This window comes from Aotus nancymaae, unplaced genomic scaffold (assembly GCF_030222135.1).
Source record: "Aotus nancymaae isolate 86718 unplaced genomic scaffold, 86718_ANA_hifiasm-v0.15.2.pri h1tg000036l, whole genome shotgun sequence".
Taxonomy (NCBI): Eukaryota; Metazoa; Chordata; class Mammalia; order Primates; family Aotidae; genus Aotus; species Aotus nancymaae.
In genome coordinates, this window is record NW_026988450.1 from 45345463 (window position 1) to 45366899 (window position 21437).

The following is a 21437-nucleotide window of genomic DNA, read 5'->3' on the forward strand; positions in this document are numbered from 1 at the left end:
CATATGGATAGCAAAATAAATACTGGAATATTCTCGTTTGGGAGGGGGAGAGGCAGCGGTGCTTATAATAACATGGCTGCAAACCTCTTGCTTCCCTCTGTTTGATATTCCAAAAAAGGAAGAAAGCTCAATGTGGAGCACATCTGTAAGTCATGAACATTTTCCTTTTGTGTGTCATGCATATTCAACATAATCCCACTCAAAGTCCCAGGCATTGCTTTAGTATACATTGCCTCATACATACCTACTTTTGTTGCCAGAAAAATTTAATTCAAGACAAAGGTTGCTTCCCTTCTCTCTCTGGATCAGGAATCTAAACCCATTACCACAAACAGAAGTAAGAATTGTCAGTGTGTTCTGCTTTGCCTTTATTTCTTTGTTTTTTTCCCTGGTTGCCTTTTTTCCTTGTGGCTAAGGAGGAAGATTTCTTGTTTGTTTTTAGTGTAAGCAGTAAACCAATTTCATGAAGGGTATTTTTAAAAAACGTATTGATAGGATTTTGTAATACAAGTGTTTTGAAATTCAAAAGCAACAAAAGGGCATAATGTGAACATTCTCTCCAAGTGGGATATTTGACTTTTAATTAGTTTGTCTCTGCAATTATTTTGGTCAAAAAGTATGAAGTTTGTCAAGAGTTTGAGTGCAAAGGTTTAGATTCCTTTTAGCTGGTTAAGTCAGTTAAGGGTTCATCATGAGATGATGGCTTAGAACAATTGAGGGATTTGGATGACATGAGTTTGTAGAATGATATGCCCGTGATATGATGACTGGGAGGTGACCATAGACTCAATGAGTGTGTGTACCCAGGCTGCTCATTGTTACCAAGTTTTAGTTTGAAGAGAAATGAGAAGGATGGGGGCGGGTACATCCTGTTTTGTGTGTTGTGATGCTTGGGGACAGGGGAAGGGAACATCATTCAGTTAAATAAGCATACAAGATCTTTCTGGATCATCATATCTGAGATGCTATTTTAAATTTACCCAACAAATCATGTATTGCGCCAGGTACTGTTTTGTAGAATCAATAAACAAACACCGTAGGAAGAAAAATCATTTTGCAGCACCAGATGTCCCAGTGTACATATAGCAGGGCCTCTTTTCTGAAAATGATATTGATTATATTGAATCATGACTACAAGTTTAGTTGTGCCAAGTAATCCTCTGGCAAGAGTTTTTTTTAGGGGGGTCAGCTAATATACTGATTATTGTGCTGAGCATTTTATGAAACAGTGATTTTATTTGGAGCTTTGTTGGCTTAGGAAATCTTACTGCTTTCAACCAACTTCAGTTCTTTTTTTAAACTAAGAGGAGAATTTCTACAGTTAAGTACCCTAACTTGGTTGTTACTTTTTAAAACACTCCTCAGCCATTTAAATGTTCTCCAAAGACCAAAGCTGTGCCTGGCTAATTGGAGACTTTCTTCATGAGCCCAAGGTTTCTTCCAGGGTCACAGTTAACTTTTCTGGCAGTTCCCCTCACAGAATAAGGCCCAATTCTAGCTTTTTAAAAAGAGGCCAGGTAAGAGAACATTGATCTGTTTTTCCCAGTTGTGGGGTAACCAGGTAACTTTTTTTTTTTTTGCAACAGAGTTTTGCTCTTGTCACCCAGGCTGGAGTGTGGTGACAGGCGCCCGCCACCACACCCAGCTAATTTTTTGTATTTTTAGTAGAGATGGGGTTTCACCATGCTGGGCAGGCTGGTCTCGAATTCCTGTTCTCAGGTAATCTACCCACCTCAGCCTCCAAAAGTGCTGGGATTACAGGCGTGAGCCACCATGCGTGGCCAACCAGATAATTTTTTAAAGGCCTGGTTATTTCCTTTCACCAAGTGGCATAAAGCTTGGATTCAGCCCCTTAGAAAAAATGGACTTCTACTCTCTATTGAGCCTTCTACTGTTGTGTTGTTGGTTCCTACAACACAACAGTGGTCAAGGGAGAGGACACAGAAAGCATCAGGCTTAGGCCAGGGTCTGGGGCCTCTTCAAGGAACTCACTTTCTCAGTGTTGTGAGAAGAGCCCCACTCCTGTAAGAGGCATTCAACAGGAACAGCCAATATCAGTGGCACATTCCAAGTGAGTGGTTCAGACTTCACGGACTGTGAATAATTACAGTAGGATTTCTGTCACCTCCCAGACCTTGGGTTGTTTCAGAAGCTTTATGGAACTAGAGGAATTTCTCCAAAGTTGCCTATGACTTGACATCTTTATGACCAGCCCAGTCATCCTTGTGTGTCCCACTTTTCACCGAAATGTGATTGAACCTTCATGTAACCTAATTATTTTTTCGGCTTTGGGATTGTTTTCCTAATATGGATAAGTAAATCATTTAAATTCATTCCTCACTTTGTGGAAGGGATGTTTAAGTGTTTCTTAAAGAGATGTTAGCTTTCTATATGATGAATTAAGAACTATTTAAGATGTTTGAAGCGGTTTGGAACTAAAGACTCTTCATTTTATCTTTTTGTTTTCGAGATGGAGTCTGGCTTTGTCGCCTAGGCTGGAATGCAGTGGCATAATCTCGGCTCACTGCAACCTCCGTCTCCCAGGTTTAAGTGATTCTCCTGCCCCAGCCTCCTGAGTAGCTGGAATAACAGGTACCTGCTACCATGCCTGGCTAATTTTTTTATTTTTAGTAGAGACAGGGTTTCACCATGTTGGCCAGGCTGGTCTTGAACTCCTGACCCCAGGCAATCCACCCACTTCAGCCTCCCAAAGTACTGAGATTGTAGGTGTGAGCCACTGTGCTCAGCCCAAAGACTTTTCTTAAGAATTTCTTATGTAGGGGGATCTAAGAATTTTCTTTCATGTGTGACCTAACCTTTGACTTCGGCTTTTTTTCCATGGATGGTTTGTATGTATATACAGGATAATAAGGTAAGCCTAAACTACTACATACTAGATAGTTCTCTGTAAACAAATCCTTGAAATAAGTGCTAGTAAAGACAGCAGCATGTGCTTATAAGTCAGCCGTATCTAACATATTCAAGGACAAGAGTATCTTTTTTGAACAGTAAACAAAAGGTTCTTTCCTTCTGTTACATTTTGAGTTTACATGGGGCACCTGCTTTTTAGAAATGGTGTTACTAAAAATGAATGAATGACAATTGGTGTAGATGGTTCCAGGCATCCTCCATGTAGGAAATTTGAGGGGCATTAGGCAGAGAAGTAACTGTTAAGCCAGAGCTCAAAACTCTTAGTGCAATTTTTTCCCCATGTATGATGCCAAGAATGCTAGTTCTGAAAGATGTTAGATTGATATTCTAGGGGGGAGAATTTCCATGATCAAAGTTTGAAAATCCTGGATTAAGCCAAGTTTAACACAACTCTTTATTGTAGTTCTTTCCCGGGCCGTCGTTATGATTATGTGTGAAAGGAAAAGGGAGGGACGTGGTAGGCAGTGCGTTGAACACGCTCAGTGACACACATTTTGAGGTCCTGACTCGCTACTTCTAGGGCTGTATGAATTCAGGCAAGTCTCAGTTCCTAGGGTAGTCCTTGGAGATTGTTGAGATGATTAGATGAGCCAATGTTTATAAAATGCTAAGCACAAAATGCCTGGCACATAATAAACACCTAACAGCCACAGCTAATCCTTTTGAACCCGAGGCTGAGTGGTCTGATGTCACTCATGTTGTGGAGCGTTCCAGTGAAGCAGAAAGTGCCCACACGTAGGTGTCAAGAGCTTCGGGCTCCAGTTTGGCCACCAGCTGGACCAGAGGACTTTTGAGCTACTTTGCCACTCTGTGTTCTGTTTCTTCATTTTTGAAATAAATCAGTGATCTTGGTGCCTGTAGTGTCCAGTCAAGCTCTAAAATTATATGTTCCTTTGCACTAGACCTAGGTTAGATTTGGCAACTTTAGCTTAAGGACAGGTATATCATCTGAGTGACTGTGTGGGTGAAAGAAATTTTTAGCTAATTATTATTTTCTTTACAATGTATGTTTCTGGTAATAAAATAGTTTACTGAGTCACTTATGGAAAGATAAGCTGCAGTTATAGTCTTTTTGGTACTTTGTAATCATCATAAAAGTTAATATGCATTTGAGGCATAATTGGGGTTGGATGTGCCTTTACCTTAAAACGAGAGGCATCATCTAGGTGTTCGTTGTCTCTGATGTGATATAGAAATGTATGATTAGGCCACATAGATACTTTGTTTTTATGTTAAAGCCATAAAGTAAATTTAACACCTACTGCTTTGAGCTTTTAATTATTTTGACCACTGTGCTGGTTGCACTAGTTTAAAGCACGTGGAGGACCTCTGCTTAGTAGATAAGGCATTGTGTTTTTCAAACAAGGCTTTCAATTTCTAAATAACAGATTTCCACACTGGCAGTTTGAAACATGGTATTTGTTCAATGTACGTTTTAACTACATGAGAAAAATCAAACAAATGAATTTGTTCAGTTGCTATCCTACAAATTGTCTTTGCTGAGAAAATGGACAGGTTTGTGATGTTTCTGACTAAAATCAAGATAAGTATACTTGATCTTTTGTGTGTTGAATTAACACTTGCTCTTGTCGTTTTATTACAAATACCATGTAAGTTTGGGCTGAAACAGTTTATCAAGCTCTAAATTTTTATCATCAGGTGCGGAAGGCCTGGATCACTGCTGCTTTCCTCAATGTTCCATCCTAAAGGAGTTTATTTCCTCTTCGGGGTCTTATATGAAGGAAATTGGTGTCACCAGGTCTCTTCTTGGTGTTTTTGTGTTGGTGCCTGGGGTTCGTGTGGAGGAAGCAGCAGCAGCTGACACTAGAACTGCAGCTGAGGCCACTTGGTAAAGAACTTTCTTCCAGTCTAAGGAGGTGGTGGTGGTGGTTGTTTTTGAGACAGAGTCTCATTGCTCTGTTTCCCAGGCTGGAGTGCAGTGAGCAATTTCAGCTTACTGCAACCTCTGCCTCCCAGGTTCAAGTGATTCTCCTGCCTCAGCCTCCCGAGTAGCTGGGACTACAGGCATCCACCACCATGCCTGGCTAATTTTTGTATTTTTGGTAGAGGAGTTTTCGCCATGTTGGCCAGGCTGGTCTCCAACTCCTGACCTTAGGTGATCCGCCTCAACCTCCCAAAGTGCTGGGATTACAGGCATGAGCCACTGTGCTAGTCCCAGCTGAGGAGTTTTTATGTCATCCTATATGTGGCAGGGAGCCAATAAAGGCAAGAGAGTGATACGATGATGTTTGAGTTCAGGAGCTGTTCCTCTGCATAGATGGCTTCAAAGACAAAGATTTGGGCAGTGACCAGGTCAGGAGGCCTTAGTCCGGGTCCAAGCCCAACATGATGAGGTAGCTGAAGCCGGGGGGGGGCCAAAGGTGAAGGGGTAGAGATAGGAGACAAATAGGTATCTTGCCTTCCTTCTAGGCATTGTGGGTCTGAATCGGATGCACATTCTCCTCTGGGAATTTCATCTATGGAGGCAATGTAGTGCTTTGGTTTCCCTGGCCGAACGTGGCATTACGCGGAGCCCTCTATTCCCGTCTGCCGCATATTTTCGTCTTGGTCGTACCTTGTTGCTTTCCACAGCTTCCCTTTGCTCTCCTGTGTTCACATCTTGCATCAGCCAAAAGGGAAAGGTCTGAAAGACCAGCTTTGTTTTTCTTCCAGCTTGTACTCTGGACCCTGTTAGCCAACAGTATTGGCACTGCCTCACAGCGATGGTCAGTCCCAAATTAAACAGCCTCGTTATGAAACCCTACAGCCAGGCTGCAGCTCTGGACTTCTGTGCTTCTGCACGTTTCCTTCCAGTTGTTTTTGTCCAGTGTCACGATCCCATTGAGTAAGGGAGTGTGTGCAGAGTGTCCCAAGGTTTTCTCCTCAAGTGAAGCAGACCACATTTTGCCAGGTGTAAAATCGGTAGCTTTGAATCACCCTTTTCATGGCCTTGAGGAGATACCTGTCTTCTTGTCCCAAGGGAATATTGGTGTATAATTCATTTCCCTTCCTAGACATGTTCACTCCAGAAACCCTTTCAGAACAGAGTGTGGAGTCTTCATAAAGGAATTTGTCAAGAGGGCAGAGGTTTTTTTTATTTTTTATTTTTTCAAAGGGAAAGTCAGTGGAGGTATTCATAATCTGCCACAGAGTGAAAAGGGCCCTGCTTTATATTAAATTGGACTTAATGGAAAGATACTGGTAATTTCTCCTATGTTCTTGGTGCTCCTGAAATCAAAGTGGGAGAGAACTTTAATGTCAAAATGATTTTCACCATCCTGGATCACAGAGAAACACACTTTGACTGCTTTAAACACGTTAAACACCTGGTCAGCCCAGAGACCACCCTGGTGGAGCCCTATAGACCCCAAGTAGCTGAGTGACTGAGGGCAGGCCAGCTTCTCCAGACACACCCTGACTTCCACCGCAAGTCTTGTTGAAATACTGGCCTGACGGCTGTCTTGTCAGGCTGCCAGTGTGGTTGAACGGTGAGGTGGCTAGAATTCTCTGGGAGGCATTTTTGGCCCATCTGCCTGTTAGCGAGACAGATGTGTTAGTCCATACAATTGGGTCATCTAATGAATTGAAATTCAATTTACACACAAGGATTAAGTATCTCAATATTACCCTTGCCACATCAAACTTCCATTGGCAGAGCCAACAGGAAAATGAAAGTCATTCAATGTTAAGAAAAGGGAAACATGTTTGTAATATGGAAAGGGAATATTTTGCTTACTTTTAAGACTCTAGGTTACTTAAATAGATGGAACGTAAGCTATAGGAGGTTTGGGGCAGATGGGATCCTAGGCTTAAAATCGAGAGATTTTAAACTACAAGGATCCTGGAGGTCTTGTGACATGTAATTCTGAAACCTGAGTCCAAGGCCAGTTTGGTTTAAGTAATCTCAGGCAAATATTTATTTTTGTGTTCATGCATTTTGAGAGGGACAGAGAACACACACAGGTCATTCAGAACCTGCCTTCAATGAGTTGTACTCTGCTGAGGGGCAGGAAAAATACACATGAAACAATGAAAAGTAACAGTGAGCGTTTATGTCTTAAACTGTTCCTATGCTACAAAATCCTGAAATAGTAGTTTATAACTAGGAGGTGTGTAAGGAGTAGAGAAGTCACAGCCTGTTTCATAGTAAACAGGATTTGGGAGAAGAAACTAGAAGGTTCTCCAGGAGAAGTAAATGGGACAAAGTTTAAGAAAACCAGGACCGAGAATGGCTTTTAGGTGGGAGCACCAACAGTGGTTCAACCCAAGCGATGTTTACTGAGCATCCTACTGTATGAGAAGCGCTGTGATTGGAGGAGGGGAGCTTTGCCTTTAAAGGAGCTAAGAGCCTAAGAGGAGGCAGTTGATGATAGAGCTGTGGAACAGAGGGCTCCTGACACAGTTCGCAAGCTTTGGGAATTACAGTCTGGAATGGTGACAGCCTTGGAGACGAGTGTAACACAGGGTGGCTACCTCCGATTGCAGAGTTAAGCTCTGACGGTTCTAGCAGAAAAGTTGGAGCACACTCTTGGCTCAGGGTGGTCGCTGGATGCCTGCGAGCCAGGTCACTGGAGCACACGTCCCTAAAGTTTTAGTTGTCAGAATCCACGAATGTGATAGCTCAAACAAAATAGATTCCCATACTTTGCTGTCAGTTGGCATGGAGGCCTGGTGGAGAATGTGGGCTCAGGTTTAGCCAGCCGCTGAAACCTGAGAAAATAAAGTGGTACTGTTACGGAGGGTTGGACCTGTCCTCTTAAAAAGGTTCCAATCATGGCGACTGCTGAAACAAAGTTTTATTTTAAGGTTAAAGCTAATGAAAGCCAATGTAGTCAGGGAAACATTACTTATAATTTCTTTTAGGAACAAACATTCTATATGATTTTTAAAAACAGAGCAATCATGAGTGTTGCCTGTTTCTAAACAAGCGTTGTTTAAAAGCTGCCTGTCTGCTTTATTTTTTATTTTTTTCTGGGTTTTTGTGAGATACTGGTGGTAAAATATCAATTTACTAAAACCATTTTTTAAAGTCTTACACCTCTACTCTGTCTCCAGTTCATGCAAGTTCTTCTTTTGGCAGGATTAGGTTGAATTTTAATACTGAACTCTCACTGAAGAGTTAAGAAGCTGTGGAACTGGTATACTTAGTGACTGATCCCTCTCCATATTAAGCGTGTGATTTGCTGTTACCAGTTGCCAGTAATAGAAAGAGAATGTGCTCATGTGGATTTATCTGTATTTGTCATTAAGGCTGTGCTAAGCCAATGAGCCCTAGATGCAGGCGTGCAGTGGGCTTTCTCCCTGTCGGATGAGCCTCACGGGCACTGCTTCTCTCTGGGCACTGTGCCTGGCCTCGGCACAGGTCTTGGCTGGAGTAGAAAGCCCTGCATGGCCCTGGGACCTATGTGACTGGGGAGCTCTCATCTGTAGCGGTGAAGTTCTGAGCATGGCCAGACCTGCAAGCACTGGTAGGATTTGATGGATCCCTGGGTGATTATTTAGCCTAAGCTAAGTTGTAATACCTTTCCATACATCCCCAAGAAAGTCCTAAATGTTTCATTCCCTTTCCAGTAAGGGAGTGACATAGAAAATGGCCAAGATGGCTAATAACTAGCATTGGGATGGCTGAAAGTCAGGTAAGTTTAGTGGAATGTAACAAAATAGCCCAAGATAGGAGTTTAGGTCTCGAACTGTTTTCATTCTACTGGTTTCAGTGATGTAGGCTTCCTTTGCAGGCATTAGTCCATGCTCACCCTTGAAATGCTGTAAGTTGTCAGGGTGCCTGAGGAAGACTGTGGCCAGAGATGCGGATTCAGAGGACCGTGGGAGTGGGGGGTGGTCACTGCAGTATGCACCTGAACAGTCAGATACACAAGTGTGTTTCTTCCCCTCTCACCATCCTGACTCCCTTGTCTTTCCTTTCTTAGAGAGCAGAGCTGACGTCTGATAAAGACATGTACCTTGACAACAGCTCCATTGAAGATGCTTCAGGAGTGTATCCTATTGATGACGATGACTACGCTTCTGCATCTGGCTCGGGTAAGGTGGCTGCTTCTTAACACTGGACCCCATTCTCCAGGCATGTGAGCACACACATTTTACTGTGCTTACTTCAAGGAGACAGGCAGGATGCACAGTGGGTAAGGGCATGGTCTTTGGAATCAAAGGGTCTGGACGCTAATTCTAGCTCTCTCTGCCACTTAACGCTGTGAGATCTTGAGAATTTATTTGCTGAGCCTCAGTTTCCTCATTTACAAAATGAAAAGTAACAATGACTCTTACCATAGGGTTGTCGTGAGGATAAAAAGGGAGTTGACACATCTAAAGCTCTTAGGTTTAGGGGCTTGGGACATAGTGCTCTGTCAACATTAGCTTTTAATTTTATGATTAAGACTTTCAGAGTGATGTCATGGAAACCACCCTTCAAGAAATCCCTCAAGCACTAGTTTTATAAAACCACCTATCCTATGTTAAAAACTATAGATGAGACCAAGAAGTTACACTTTTTTATTTCTATGGTATTGGAGGAGGAAAATGCAACAGCCAAGTAAAATGATTATGTAGTGACATCCTCAGATTCCTTAGTATATTATTAATAGTTATCTGTTACCACTCTAAGGCTATATAATAAACCACCCCAAAACTTGGTGGCTTAAAGTAACTGTCACTCATTTAACTCATTATTCTGCAGGTTGGCGATGTAGGCTGGGCCGACTGGGCTCCCTCACATGTCATGGTCAGCTGCAGGTTGAGTGTACAGCTTTAGGTTGGGTTTGCAGCCTTCGAGTACGCCTGTCTCTGGGGAAGCTGAGCAGACTTGGGTCCAGTTCGTGTGGTCTCTCATTTTCTAGTAGGCCAGCCATTTTTCCACAGGGACAGCAAGCAGAAGTGTGCAAAGCCTCTTGCAGCCAAGCCATAGAACTTGGCACAGCATCACTTTTACTACATTTTATTGGTTGAAGCAAGTCAGAAGGCCAGAACAGACTCCACTTCTTGGTGAAAGGATTCATAAAGTCACATTTACAGAGGATATGTACAAGGAGGAATAAGGGATTATGGTCATATTTGTGATCTACCATAACTGATAAATATTTCCCCTGTTCTAGGAATGGCCCCTGTATGAGTCCACTCTCATCCTGCTAATAACACAGGGACTGGGTAATATAGAGGAAAGAGGTTTCATTGACTCACAGTTCAGCATGCCTGTAGAGGTCTCAGGAAACTCACAGTCATGGCAAAAGGAGAAACAAACATGCCTTTCTTCACATGGTGGCAGCTGAGAGAAGTATGAGCGAAGGGGGGTTAAGCCCCTTATGAAACCATCAGATCTCATGAGAAATCACTCACTGTCATGAGAACAGCATGAGGGTAACTGCTCCCATGAGTCAGTGACCTCCCACCAACTCCCACAACGTTTGGGAATTATGGGAACTACAGTTCAAGATGAGATTTGGTTGCGGACAGAGCCAAACCATATCAACGCCCAAGAAACTCAAAAAAATGAAGAGCTTTTCACATACTTAATTAATAGTCAAATCAGGAATTTGTGGTCAGCACTATGGTAGGCAGGACTTATTCAGACCTTTTTGGCTTTAGGGTTTTTATAATAGATTCCACAGATTGGTAGACATGTACATTTGCTATAACTTTTCTGATCAGATTGGCCTTGGCTTCAGAATGACCCAGACAAATTAAAATCAGTTGTGTCTTTGGTAGAAATCTAGCCATGTAAGCATGAGTGTTTTAAATTGAAAAGCAGAAAGTCTGAGAAAGGCAAGAAAGGTGTTTGCTGACCTAGTAACAATGAGCTTACAATGCAGTCCTAATGTAAAAATAACGCTAGTTATTCTTGGGAGAGTGATATATATCACACATGCAGAATGAGTGTGGAAAGAGTTGTTCTTCATAGCCCACAGCTCTATAAATATCTTTCACTCATGTCACCTCTTTTTTTTCTAGCACCTCAAGAGTACTTTGTAACTGTCATCTTCAATATGTCCAAGGAAATAATAAATATGGACACTTTTTTTGTTCCTATTTCACAGATCTTAGAATCTAAGAGTTGTTAGAGGGCCGTACAGGTTGGCGAAGTCATTTTGCTGATTTGCTAAGACTGTCCTTAAGTTTAATTTAAAGAAAATTTGCTTGAAGTGTACTATTTGCTTTAAATTAAACTTAAGGACAGTCTTAGCAAATCAGCAAAATGATTTCACCAACCTCTACAGACCCCCGGGACCCCATCCAGGGAAAAGAGAGTTGGGGTGGGTTATTTGAAATCCTGAACCCACTGATCAGATAGATCAACCTGAGGCTTAAACGTGGGCCTCATAATGTTTCTGCCAAGGCTCTAGCCTTAGGCAGATCGCTGCTGTGAAGATGTGAAAGAGCTTCGTTCTTGACTTTGGAAACCACCTTACGCTGAAAGAATGTTGTTTTTTAGCATTAAGCAGCAGTACTTTGAGCTAAAATTTGTGAAGGTGTAACTGTGTGTCAGGAACTGCTCTGACATCCCTATGACATCTTTGAAAGGATAGAGTCTGTTATTATTTTGATGATTCCCATTAGAAAACCTAAGGCACAGAGAGATTGACTTGTCCCAGGTCACAGTGTTAGAAAGTGATGGAGCCGGGATAGTGAGAAAGTAAGGGAGTTGGGCATGAGAGTGTGTTTTCTTTCATTCCTTTGCTGTGCTGCCTCCTTGTGTCATAAACCCCTTCTAGAATTAAGAGGCCTTGCCTAGCTCATGCCCGCTTCCAGCTTAAAAATACCCCATGGTTTGGCTGGTGTACCATCTGTCCCTTCTCCTGTCAAGCTATGCAGTAGAAAAGCAAGTGGAGTGGAAGAAATGGCTGAAGGCCCAGAGGGGACTTCCTGGGCATTTGCTGTGTGCCACGCACTGTGCCATGCTCTTGGGGCACAGAGATGAGAAAGACCTGGTCTTTGTCCGTAGGGGACCAAGAGTGTAATGAAAGAAATAAAAACATGAGAAATAATCATTGTGATACCCTGTGACAGGTGACATAATACAGGAAAGTGCTGTGTAACCAAAATTTAAGAATTAAAATACAGACCTTTGGTTAAAGATGGCAGATTGAACACTATCCTTTCAATACTCAACTAAATTGATGATAAAAGAATTGGGCCTAAACTCATAAGGACAAACAAAACAGTAAAGGAAAATAAAAGCCATGAAGTTTAGAAAGCTGGGAAGAAGATGAGCTAGTAGACTTGGCAGGCTTCAGAAGGCCAAGTTAGGCACCAGTGGGGAGAGCCAAGAAGCAACCCAGTTAACACAGCGCAATCTCTTGGGACCTAGGAATTGGTGGCATTAAATGGAGGGTGAGAGTGGTCTTAAACTCTGGATGATTGGCCGGAAGTCGGTTTAAGAAGCAAGTAGATCCCCTGATTCCTTTCCTCTGTCATGCAGCAAAGGGGCTCATATTCCTTGACCTCAGAGGAAATATGGAGACCAAGGGTATTTCAGGAACAGATGGGGCTGGGGGTACCTTATGTAAAACAGGGAGAATGATTCTTAGATTCAGAATAATTTAATGTGATATGATCCCCAGTTGTCTTGTCTTCTTCCAGTCAGTTCCCAGAACACTGGCAGTCTGTCCTTTACCCTCTGGGTAGGGGACTGGGAAGCTCCCCTCTGGGAAGCTGGACCAACTCAAAGAGAGTGGCATTGGGAGCTTTCCAACAAAACACACAGCTCTATATGAACCGACGATGCCCACGTTGGACACACCTCTCCTGTGTGCTCAAAGCTTCTAGTCCGCTTTTCAGTGTTGCCCTCTTCAGTGTAAACAGGCAACCAAGGTTCCCCAGACGTTTAGGGAAAACTTGCAACACGAGAGAAAGAGAAACCCCCAAATTAGAAGAGGGCAGCCACTCACAGGAAAAAGAAAATTTACGGAAAAACATAGTAAATTCAAAGAGAAAAGCAGATGTTCAAACCATGGCACAAAAACAGGATACTATAAAACAGGAACGTTCTGAGACACGAGAGTTCTGAGAGTGTGGGACTGTCATGTCAAAAATGAAAAGCTCATTAGAAGGGGAGAAGACACACTGGTATTTATTTATTGAGGAAGTATCTCTTAACCACTCGGTACATGGGGAACAGGCACCATTCTAGGTTCTAAGGACACTTCAGTAAATAAAACCTAACAATGTTTTCTCTGGTGATAGGATAATTTTATTTATTCCTTTATGTATTTCTGTGTTTCCAAATTCATACATGCAAATGTACTTTTAAAAAACGTATTATTTTTATAAGTTGTCTTAGTCTATTTAGGCTGCTATCGCAAAATACTTTAGACCGGGTAGTTTATGAAGAGTATAAATTTATTGGTCTCAATTCTGGAGGCAGGGAAGTCACAGATCAAGGCACAGCAGATTTGGTGTCTGGTGAGGGCTTTTTCTCTGCTTTTTAGATGGTGCCTTCTTGCTGCATCCTCACATGGCAAAGGGGACAGTGTCCCTTAGGTCTCTTTTAAAAGGCCACTAATTCCATTCCGTGAGGGCCCTGCCCTGATGACCTAGTCACCTTCTAAAGGCCCCCTTCTTAATACTATGGCGTTGGAGGTTAGGTTTTAACATATGGATTTTGGGGAGACACATTCATACCATAAATAAAAGAAAATGTTATTTTAAAAAGATAATAAGTCCTGGCGCGGTGGCTCATGCCTGTAATACCAGCACTTTGGGAGGCAGAGGCTGGTGGATCACCTGAGGTCAGGAGTTCAAGACCAGCCTGACATGACGAAACCCCGTCTGTATGAAAGATAGAAAAGTTAGCCAGGCATGGTGGCACATGCCTGTAATCCCAGCTACTTAGGAGGGTGAGTCAGGAGTATTGCTTGAACTTGAGTTGCAGAGGTTGCGGTAAGCCGTGATCGTGCCATTACACTCCATCCTGGGTGACAAGAGTGAAACTCCGTCTCTAAATAAATACGTAACAAAAAAGATAAGAGAATCAGTGTGGGAACATAGAGACAGAAACAGTGCCCTGATGGAGAGAACAAGGAAGCCTTCAGAGAGGGCATGACATTGATGCTGGACTTGATAGTGTGAGCAGAAGTTTCCCAGGTGGAAACAGGCCTAGGGTAGTCTATTTCAGACAGGGAGAACAGGCCTTGGGGTAGTCTGTTTCAGACAGTGGGACCTGAAGGAGGAGGTACTTAGCAGGGCTCCCAGATTTCTGGTTTGAGCAAGAGGGTTAATGTTTTTAATAAAGATAATAAAAACAACGGAGCCATCTGAGATAGATTGCCCATCTGTCTCTAACTTTTTTTTTTTTTTGAGATGGAGTCTCGCTCTGTCGCCCAGACTTGAGTGCAGTGGCACAATCTCAGCTCACTGCAACCTCTGCCTCCCGGGTTCAAGCAACTCTTCTGCCTCAGCCTCCTACAAGTAGCTGGGACTACAGGCACATGCCACTATGCTTGGCTAATTCTTTGTATTTATTTTTATTTTTATTTTTTTTGTTGCATTTTAGTAGAGACAGGGTTTCACCGTATTAGCTAGGATGGTCTCAGTCTCCTGACCTCGTGATCCACCCTCCTCGGCCTCCCAAAATGCTGGAATTACAGGCATGAGGCACCGCGCCCAACCCTGTCTCTAACTTCAAAAGTGCCAGCTTAAGGGGAATTTTCTACTTTACAAATATCTCTTCCCTCATACAGATTCATCCCTCTTCTAGGTTGATGACTCATATTGATAACTTGGGAAACAAGGGGGTCTTTAAAAGCTCTTGATTGAAATTTTTCATTTCTCATTGAAGTTTTATTCTTTTTAAGAAAATGATTCATTGTAGGAACAAATCAAGCAAATTGTATGTAAAATGTTGGTGGATAATTAAGTCAGCTGATAACAAAGCATATTATTTCTGGACCCATCATTATTAATGACCTGTATATACATAACAGTTCATGTATGCAGAATGCTTTAAATATGTATCTGTCTGTGAGATATGTATCTGTGACATATATGTACCTTTGTGGGTTAGTTATTATTAGCTCCATTTTACAGATGAAGAAAATAAGACTCAAGTATTACTTGCCTAAGAGTACAGAGCTAATAGATGCCAAAACCAGTAATAGATTTGTTTGCTTTTTAAATACCAAACCCTATATTTATTCCAACATGCCCTGCCGTTTCTTCTCTATAATAGTAAATGTATATGTTTTGAAATTAAAGGAGACAGTTGATATATTAAGAAAAGAACCGGCCAGGAGCCAGGCACAGTGCCTCGTACCTGTAATCGCAACACTTTGGGAGACCCAGGCAGGAGGATCCCTTGAGCTCAGGAGCTTGAGACCAGCCTGGCAACATAGTTGAGACCTCATGTCTACCAAAAAAAAATTTTTTTTAAATATTAGCTGGGCACAGTGGTGCATACGTTTAGTTCCAGCTACTCAGGAGGCTGAGGTGAGAGGATTGCTTGAGACTGCAAGTTTGAAGCTACAGTGAACCATGATCGCACCCCTGCACTCTGGCCTGGGTGACAGAACAAGAAAAGAAAAAGAAAGAAATGAACCATAGCCATTGCACATGTTTCCAGCATGTTACCTGTTGCTGTCCCACCTGCTTATTGCATTGATACTATTCTGTAGAAAATACCCAATTACTTTTGTTTGAGGAATTTAGAGGTATTTATCATTCATTGTTGTCTGAGGAAGCCTGGTTAGTTTGAGTTACAGAGTTTCAGTTTATTTGAGTTGTTACAAATTTGACAAATGATCAACTTAAAAGGAATGTTGTATTTGAATGTCAGAAATTCTCAAATGCTATTCTGGTGAAAAAGCAACAACAAACAGAAATCGTGCCCAGAAAGTCACTTGTTGAACAAATACCAGATCAGAGCCTGTTATGTCCTAGATACTATGTTAGGCCCTCAGTGAGCAATTCCTTGCCTTACAGAGTTTCCAGTCTCGTAGGGGAGATTTTAATTAATAGTTACACACACAAATGCATAATTATAAATTTGTGATAAGTGCAATTAGGGTAAGAAGGGTGGCGCTAAAAACCATTTAACAGAGATCTCTGACCTAATACAGAGGGTAGGTTTTCCCTGAGGTCTGGGAGTAGATTAGGAATTAAGTAGGTGAGATTTTCTGGCAGAAGGATTAGGATCATGGCTGGCGCACAGGAGCCAACAGGTAAATGATGCTCAAGGAAGCTGAGAAGGCAAGTCAAAGGCTGGATCACACAAGCCTGGACTGAGGCATTTCTTAATATATTTATTCCAAGAGCAGTGGGGGACCATTGTAAGAGCTTTAAACAAGGGGATGATGAAGTCAGTAGACAATTTGTGGCCAGAGGACTGGGCTGAAAGGGGCCTGTTAGGAAGAAGGCAGGTACAGTGGTTTATGGAAAGGTCACAGTGGCTTGGATTGCAGTGGTGTCTCTGGAACTATAGAAAAGTGTTAGGAGTGGAGGGATAATAAGATAAGGATAGGATAGGACTGGATAATGGATTCAAAAACAAGGTGAGGAAGAGGAAGTCAGAGTTTTTGGTGTATAGGAACAGAGGGTTTCAGTCACTGCAAGGTCACATGGGGAGAAGACAAAAGGATCATGAGTTCTGGTTTGGACATGTTTAGAGGTGTGTTGTACCTTTTAATCATTCAAGTGAAAATGCCAGGTAGCCCACTGGATATATGAATCTGACTTTGAGAGGGGTGGTAAAAGCCAATGATGTAAATTTAGGTATCATCTGTGCTTAGATCATCCCTTATTGAAGTTATGGACATGGATGAGGGAGAAAGTATAGAGTAAGAAGAGACCTAGGGACAGACCTTCAGACACTCTTTGATATTTGGTGTTCAGGTAGAAGAGGATAAACCAGAATGGAGACTTGGAAAAGCCAGAAAGGTGAGGGGGAAGCCAGGAACTCATAAGGGCCCAAAGAAATAGGGTTTGTCAGATGGCACTTGACAATGTGTGATCGTGCTAGGAAGTTCTACAAGAGGAAGGTGATTCTGAAAAGTGCCATTGGGTGCTGTGGATACTTGTGACCTTAACAAAACAGTACTAATAGTGATGACAGGGAAAATGCTCCTGGAGGGAGTAGAATGTAGTGTGGAGAAGATGGTGAGGACAAGAGCTAGTGAGTATCCACCTCCATTGAAAGAATCTGCCTGTACAATGGGGAGAGAGGGCAGGAACTCACATGAAATAAGGAGTCAGCTATGGAGCTATGGGAGAGTTTTCCTGTTTTGTGTTTTGTTTTGTTGTGTTCTTTTCTTTTTTTTTTTTTTTTTTTTTTTGAGATGTAATCTCGCCCTGTTGCCCAGGCTAGAGTGCAGTGGTTGCAATCTCGGCTCACTGCAATCTCCGTCTTGCAGATTCAAGCAATTCTCCTGCCTTAGCCTCTGGAGTAGCTGGGATTACAGTTGCGTGCCACCATGCCTGGCTAATTTTTGTAGTTTTAGTAGTGATGGGGTTTCACCATGTTGGCCAGGATGGTCTCAATCTCCTGACCTCATGATCTGCCTGTCTCAGCCTCCCAAAGTGCTGAGATTACAGGTATGAGCCACCACACCCTGCCTGTTGTATTCTTAAAATGGAAATGGAGCATGTTTCCATGTAGATTGGAAAAAATCTTGTCAAACAGGGAGAATGAAACATGCAAGTGAAAGAAGGGCTACTTGAGTGTTGAGGATAATAATATTAAGGAAAAACTTGCCAGGCTACCCACAGACACCTTTGGAATCTCTTCATCATGGTGAAGACCACAGGAAGCTTTGTACTGAAGTCTTAAGGAGGCAGCATTTTGAAAGAACATGATTCTGTCAGTGTCAACTCAGGCAATAGTATCTGATAATGGAGACATCTGTGTCATGATTGCCTATTTTTCCAGGAGCTGGTGAGGACGTAGAGAGTCCAGAGCTGACAACATCTCGACCACTGCCAAAGATACCATTCACTAGTGCTGCTCCAAAAGTGGAAACCACGACGCTGAATATACAGAACAAGATACCTGCTCAGACAAAGGTGTGTTCTGTTTTGTATTGTATTGCATTATCAGGTTATTATAAATGCTCCACTTTACTGACTGTATATGACAGTCCCTTTTTTATTATTTTATTTTCTTCTTTTTGGAGCTACCCATCAAGAACTATGTATCACAGCAGTTCTTTTAAGAGGCCTCATTTAAAATTGTGTAAGGACAAATGGTCTTTTCATGGTAGTGGTATAAATGGCTCTTCCTTACTCTTTTTGATCATTTTGGTATTTACCCACTTATGATTTCTGTCATCTAGGCCCAGATTATATACCACTGTTTTTTACATTTTCTACATGACTCACTACAATCTCCGCCTCCCGGGTTCAAGCAATTCTCCTGCCTCAGCCTTTTGAGTAGCTGGAATTACAGGCATGCGCCACCACACCCAGCTAGTTTTTGTATTTTTAGTAGAGATGGGGTTTCACCACGTTGGCCAGGCTGATCTTGATCTCTTGACCTCGTGATCCACCAGCCTTGGCCTCCCAAAGTGCTGGGATTATAGGCATGAGCCACCGTGCACTGTTCCAGCCTTCCTTAAGGAACGTCTGAAGCCCAGTTAAAAAGCAAAGCCCTGTTTCTTTAGTTTCCTGGTTGCAGGTTATATAATAAAAAGCAGTTATGTCTTGAGATGGTCCTAGTCTCAATAAGTCATTTCTCAAAGTGTTCTTAGACCTGCCATTAGTATATGTAATCCTTGACCTCTCTCAATGATGATGATGAACATCTGTATGTGTACATACAAATGTACATCTGTATATATATTCATTTTGAGAGCTGACTTATTCAGAATAAGGTCTTTGGCCTTAGAACTGACCAGCTAATGAAAACTTGGAGCTTGTGATTCTGACCTTGTTAATATTGCAGTTAGCTGACCATCCACTAATATGTAACCCACTGAAGTTAGAACATGCATATGAAAGTCTGGCAAAGACCTAAATTTCAAATCCTGGGTCCAGTCTACATTTCTTAGTTTCTGAACCCATTTCCTATGGTCTGTTAAGAAGATGAAATGTGAGTGCATGTAGCGTGGCACCTGAGACCTAGTCAGCATTCTGTAAGCATTCACTGAATTTGGTGGGGCAGAAGAGACCAAGCCAAGTCACCAAATGAACATGTGTAATAACTGTAGTGTTAGACTTTGCAGTCAGTACAGGGGTAACATATGGTTTATGAAAACTCAGAAGCACAAGCATCCCCTTTTGGAGCTCACCCATCTGTTGATTAGAAATAAGATGCTGCCAAGCTTTAGCAGCAGACAGGATGTGGATATGGAAGGCTGTTTGATGAAGGTGGTGACAGGCCTTCCTTGGAGTAAGAAGCATCCCCTCTTCAGGCAGGAATGCATGTGGGCTTTTCTTACTCTTACATTTGTTCTTCCTCCTCTTCCTCCATCCCCACAGTGTGTGTGACTGGAATGGTGAATGGCACAGCTGGATGGGTTTCTGCAGATGTGGAGCAGCCAGGAAGCCAGCCCTCTCCAGATTGAAGTGCTCTCTGTAGGACCAAGAAGGGTCAATTACTGTTAGCGGTAGACTGATTTCACAAGCCAGGTGGTAGGAAGGCAAGGAGAGCCCTGTGAGAACTGAGGCCGACTCACCTGGCATGTGCTGGGTCCATGCATATAAGCTACTGTATCAATATATCAGTTGAGTGAATGAAACAAAAAAAGAAAGGGAGAAATGAAAAGTGCAGGTGCAATTGGTGGTAGGAAGACTGAATGCCTCAGAGTGTGTAGCACAGTTATCTACCATCTAATAAAGATGCATTTGGCTTTTACCACATTTTTATTTGACCACTTCTCTTGACTAAGTCTGTTGAAGTCAACGACAGTTAGGACTCACTAGCTTGAGGGAAGAAACTCCCCTGGGTGAGTTTTGGCTTGTAGTGATAAAGAGTTGTATCCTAAGCAAGACTTAACTTGACATAGAGTTCTGTTTTCTTAACAATGGACCGACCACTAATTTATGTTTTGAAAAATTGATCTTAGGAAGTAATTGCATCAGATTGAAATAAAAAATATAGAAGTTTGGCAGGTGAATTTAAAAATGAAGGAGCCCAAAAGATTTTAATACATTTATATTCTTACTATCATTTGTGTTCAATGTAGTAATAATAAAAATTCATCCATTTGTGAGTGCTATTCATTATGTGTTGAATGCTGTTCTCAGCACTGATAATGATAATATTGATCATGAATAACATGAATAATAATGATAAAATTTTTCATTTTGCTGTTTATGTGGTACAGCTGAATTGAACATTGCCTTTAGGATACCATTAGTGTAGATTTTGCTTTTGAATTGGTCTCACAGTGGCATTAATGTCACTGTTACAGATATCCTATCTAGTTTGTTGTAAATTTAAGTGACTAAAATGTAAAAAAGAAATCTCGTTATTTGTTTGAGCAGAGGATCACTCATAAGCTTTTACTTCTGTTTCATTTCCATGGCGTCCAAACAATCAGATATGGATGTGGCAGATCTTTACTTGGCCTCATTTAATCGCCCCTGCTGCCTTTTTGCAGTTGCATTTTGCACATATATTCATACAAGAGTTAAGGTATTTCAGATTAGTTCCATATTGCAAAATGGTTTTTTCTTAGTCAAGCCTCTGCTTCCATGAGATAAAACATTTTTACTTCAGAAATGAATTTTCCACCCAGAGCAGCTTGAGGCTCCTGCATCTCCAGCTGTAAGGGTGTCTCCAGTTCCATGGAGTCCTTCAGTCCCCACACTCTCAGATCCCTGGTTGCACGCTTTGTTCTGCCTGCCAGATCAGAAGCTGAGTCAGAGGAAACTGAAAAGATCAATTCTCTTAAATGACCTTAGGGACTCAAAAATCCTGAGGTAAAACCATATGATTCGTAATAATAATAGGACAAAGATGATGTGGCTATGGATACATTAAACTCAGTCTCTCATATGACAGTAACTACTTATGTCCATTTCATTCCCCACCAGAACCTGTTTACCTCTCTCCCTAGTCACAAACCTGAGCATTCACCTATTTGAGATTTTTCTTCCCTTTTCTAACCTATAATAGCAAAGCAGTGCTAATGAGCAGAGAAAGGTTTCTAGACTAGAACCCAGGTAATCCATTCTCTGATCTGGTACCTTTCCTTCCACCAGGCAGCCAATTAATGATGGGGTTTTCATGAGAAGAATAGAAAAAAACTCAGGAAAAATACTGTCAATGAGCTGCTGTCTTTGGTTTTACTTTGGTACCTGAAGGCCTGGGAAGGCCTATCACATTTTCTTCTCTCTTAGTAATAGAGAGGACAGTGACATTTTCAGTGCAAATTGTGCACCAGTGAAATGAACATTTCTCTGTGGCCTCTGCTTTTTGCAAATCATGGCAAGTTGAGGTTTAAGGTAGTATAGAGTTTCTTGCAACTTGGGAACCACAGTTACCCTTTATTATACTTTATTACATACCACCTTCAGTGGAAGCCTAGTGTTCTGCTGGCTGAGGCAGGGACATTGATCTTACATAC

At 42.0% G+C, this 21437-nt stretch overlaps 1 protein-coding gene across 1 annotated transcript in view; it reads left to right on the forward strand.

Moving 5' to 3' along the window:
• SDC2 (syndecan 2) overlaps positions 1–21437 on the forward strand; it is a 115626-nt gene that overhangs the window by 88294 nt on the left and 5895 nt on the right. The window contains exons 2-3 of the mRNA XM_012467967.2: positions 8859–8970; positions 17798–17931. Coding sequence (XP_012323390.1) covers positions 8859–8970; positions 17798–17931 — 246 coding nt within the window. The remainder of the gene's footprint in view (positions 1–8858; positions 8971–17797; positions 17932–21437) is intronic.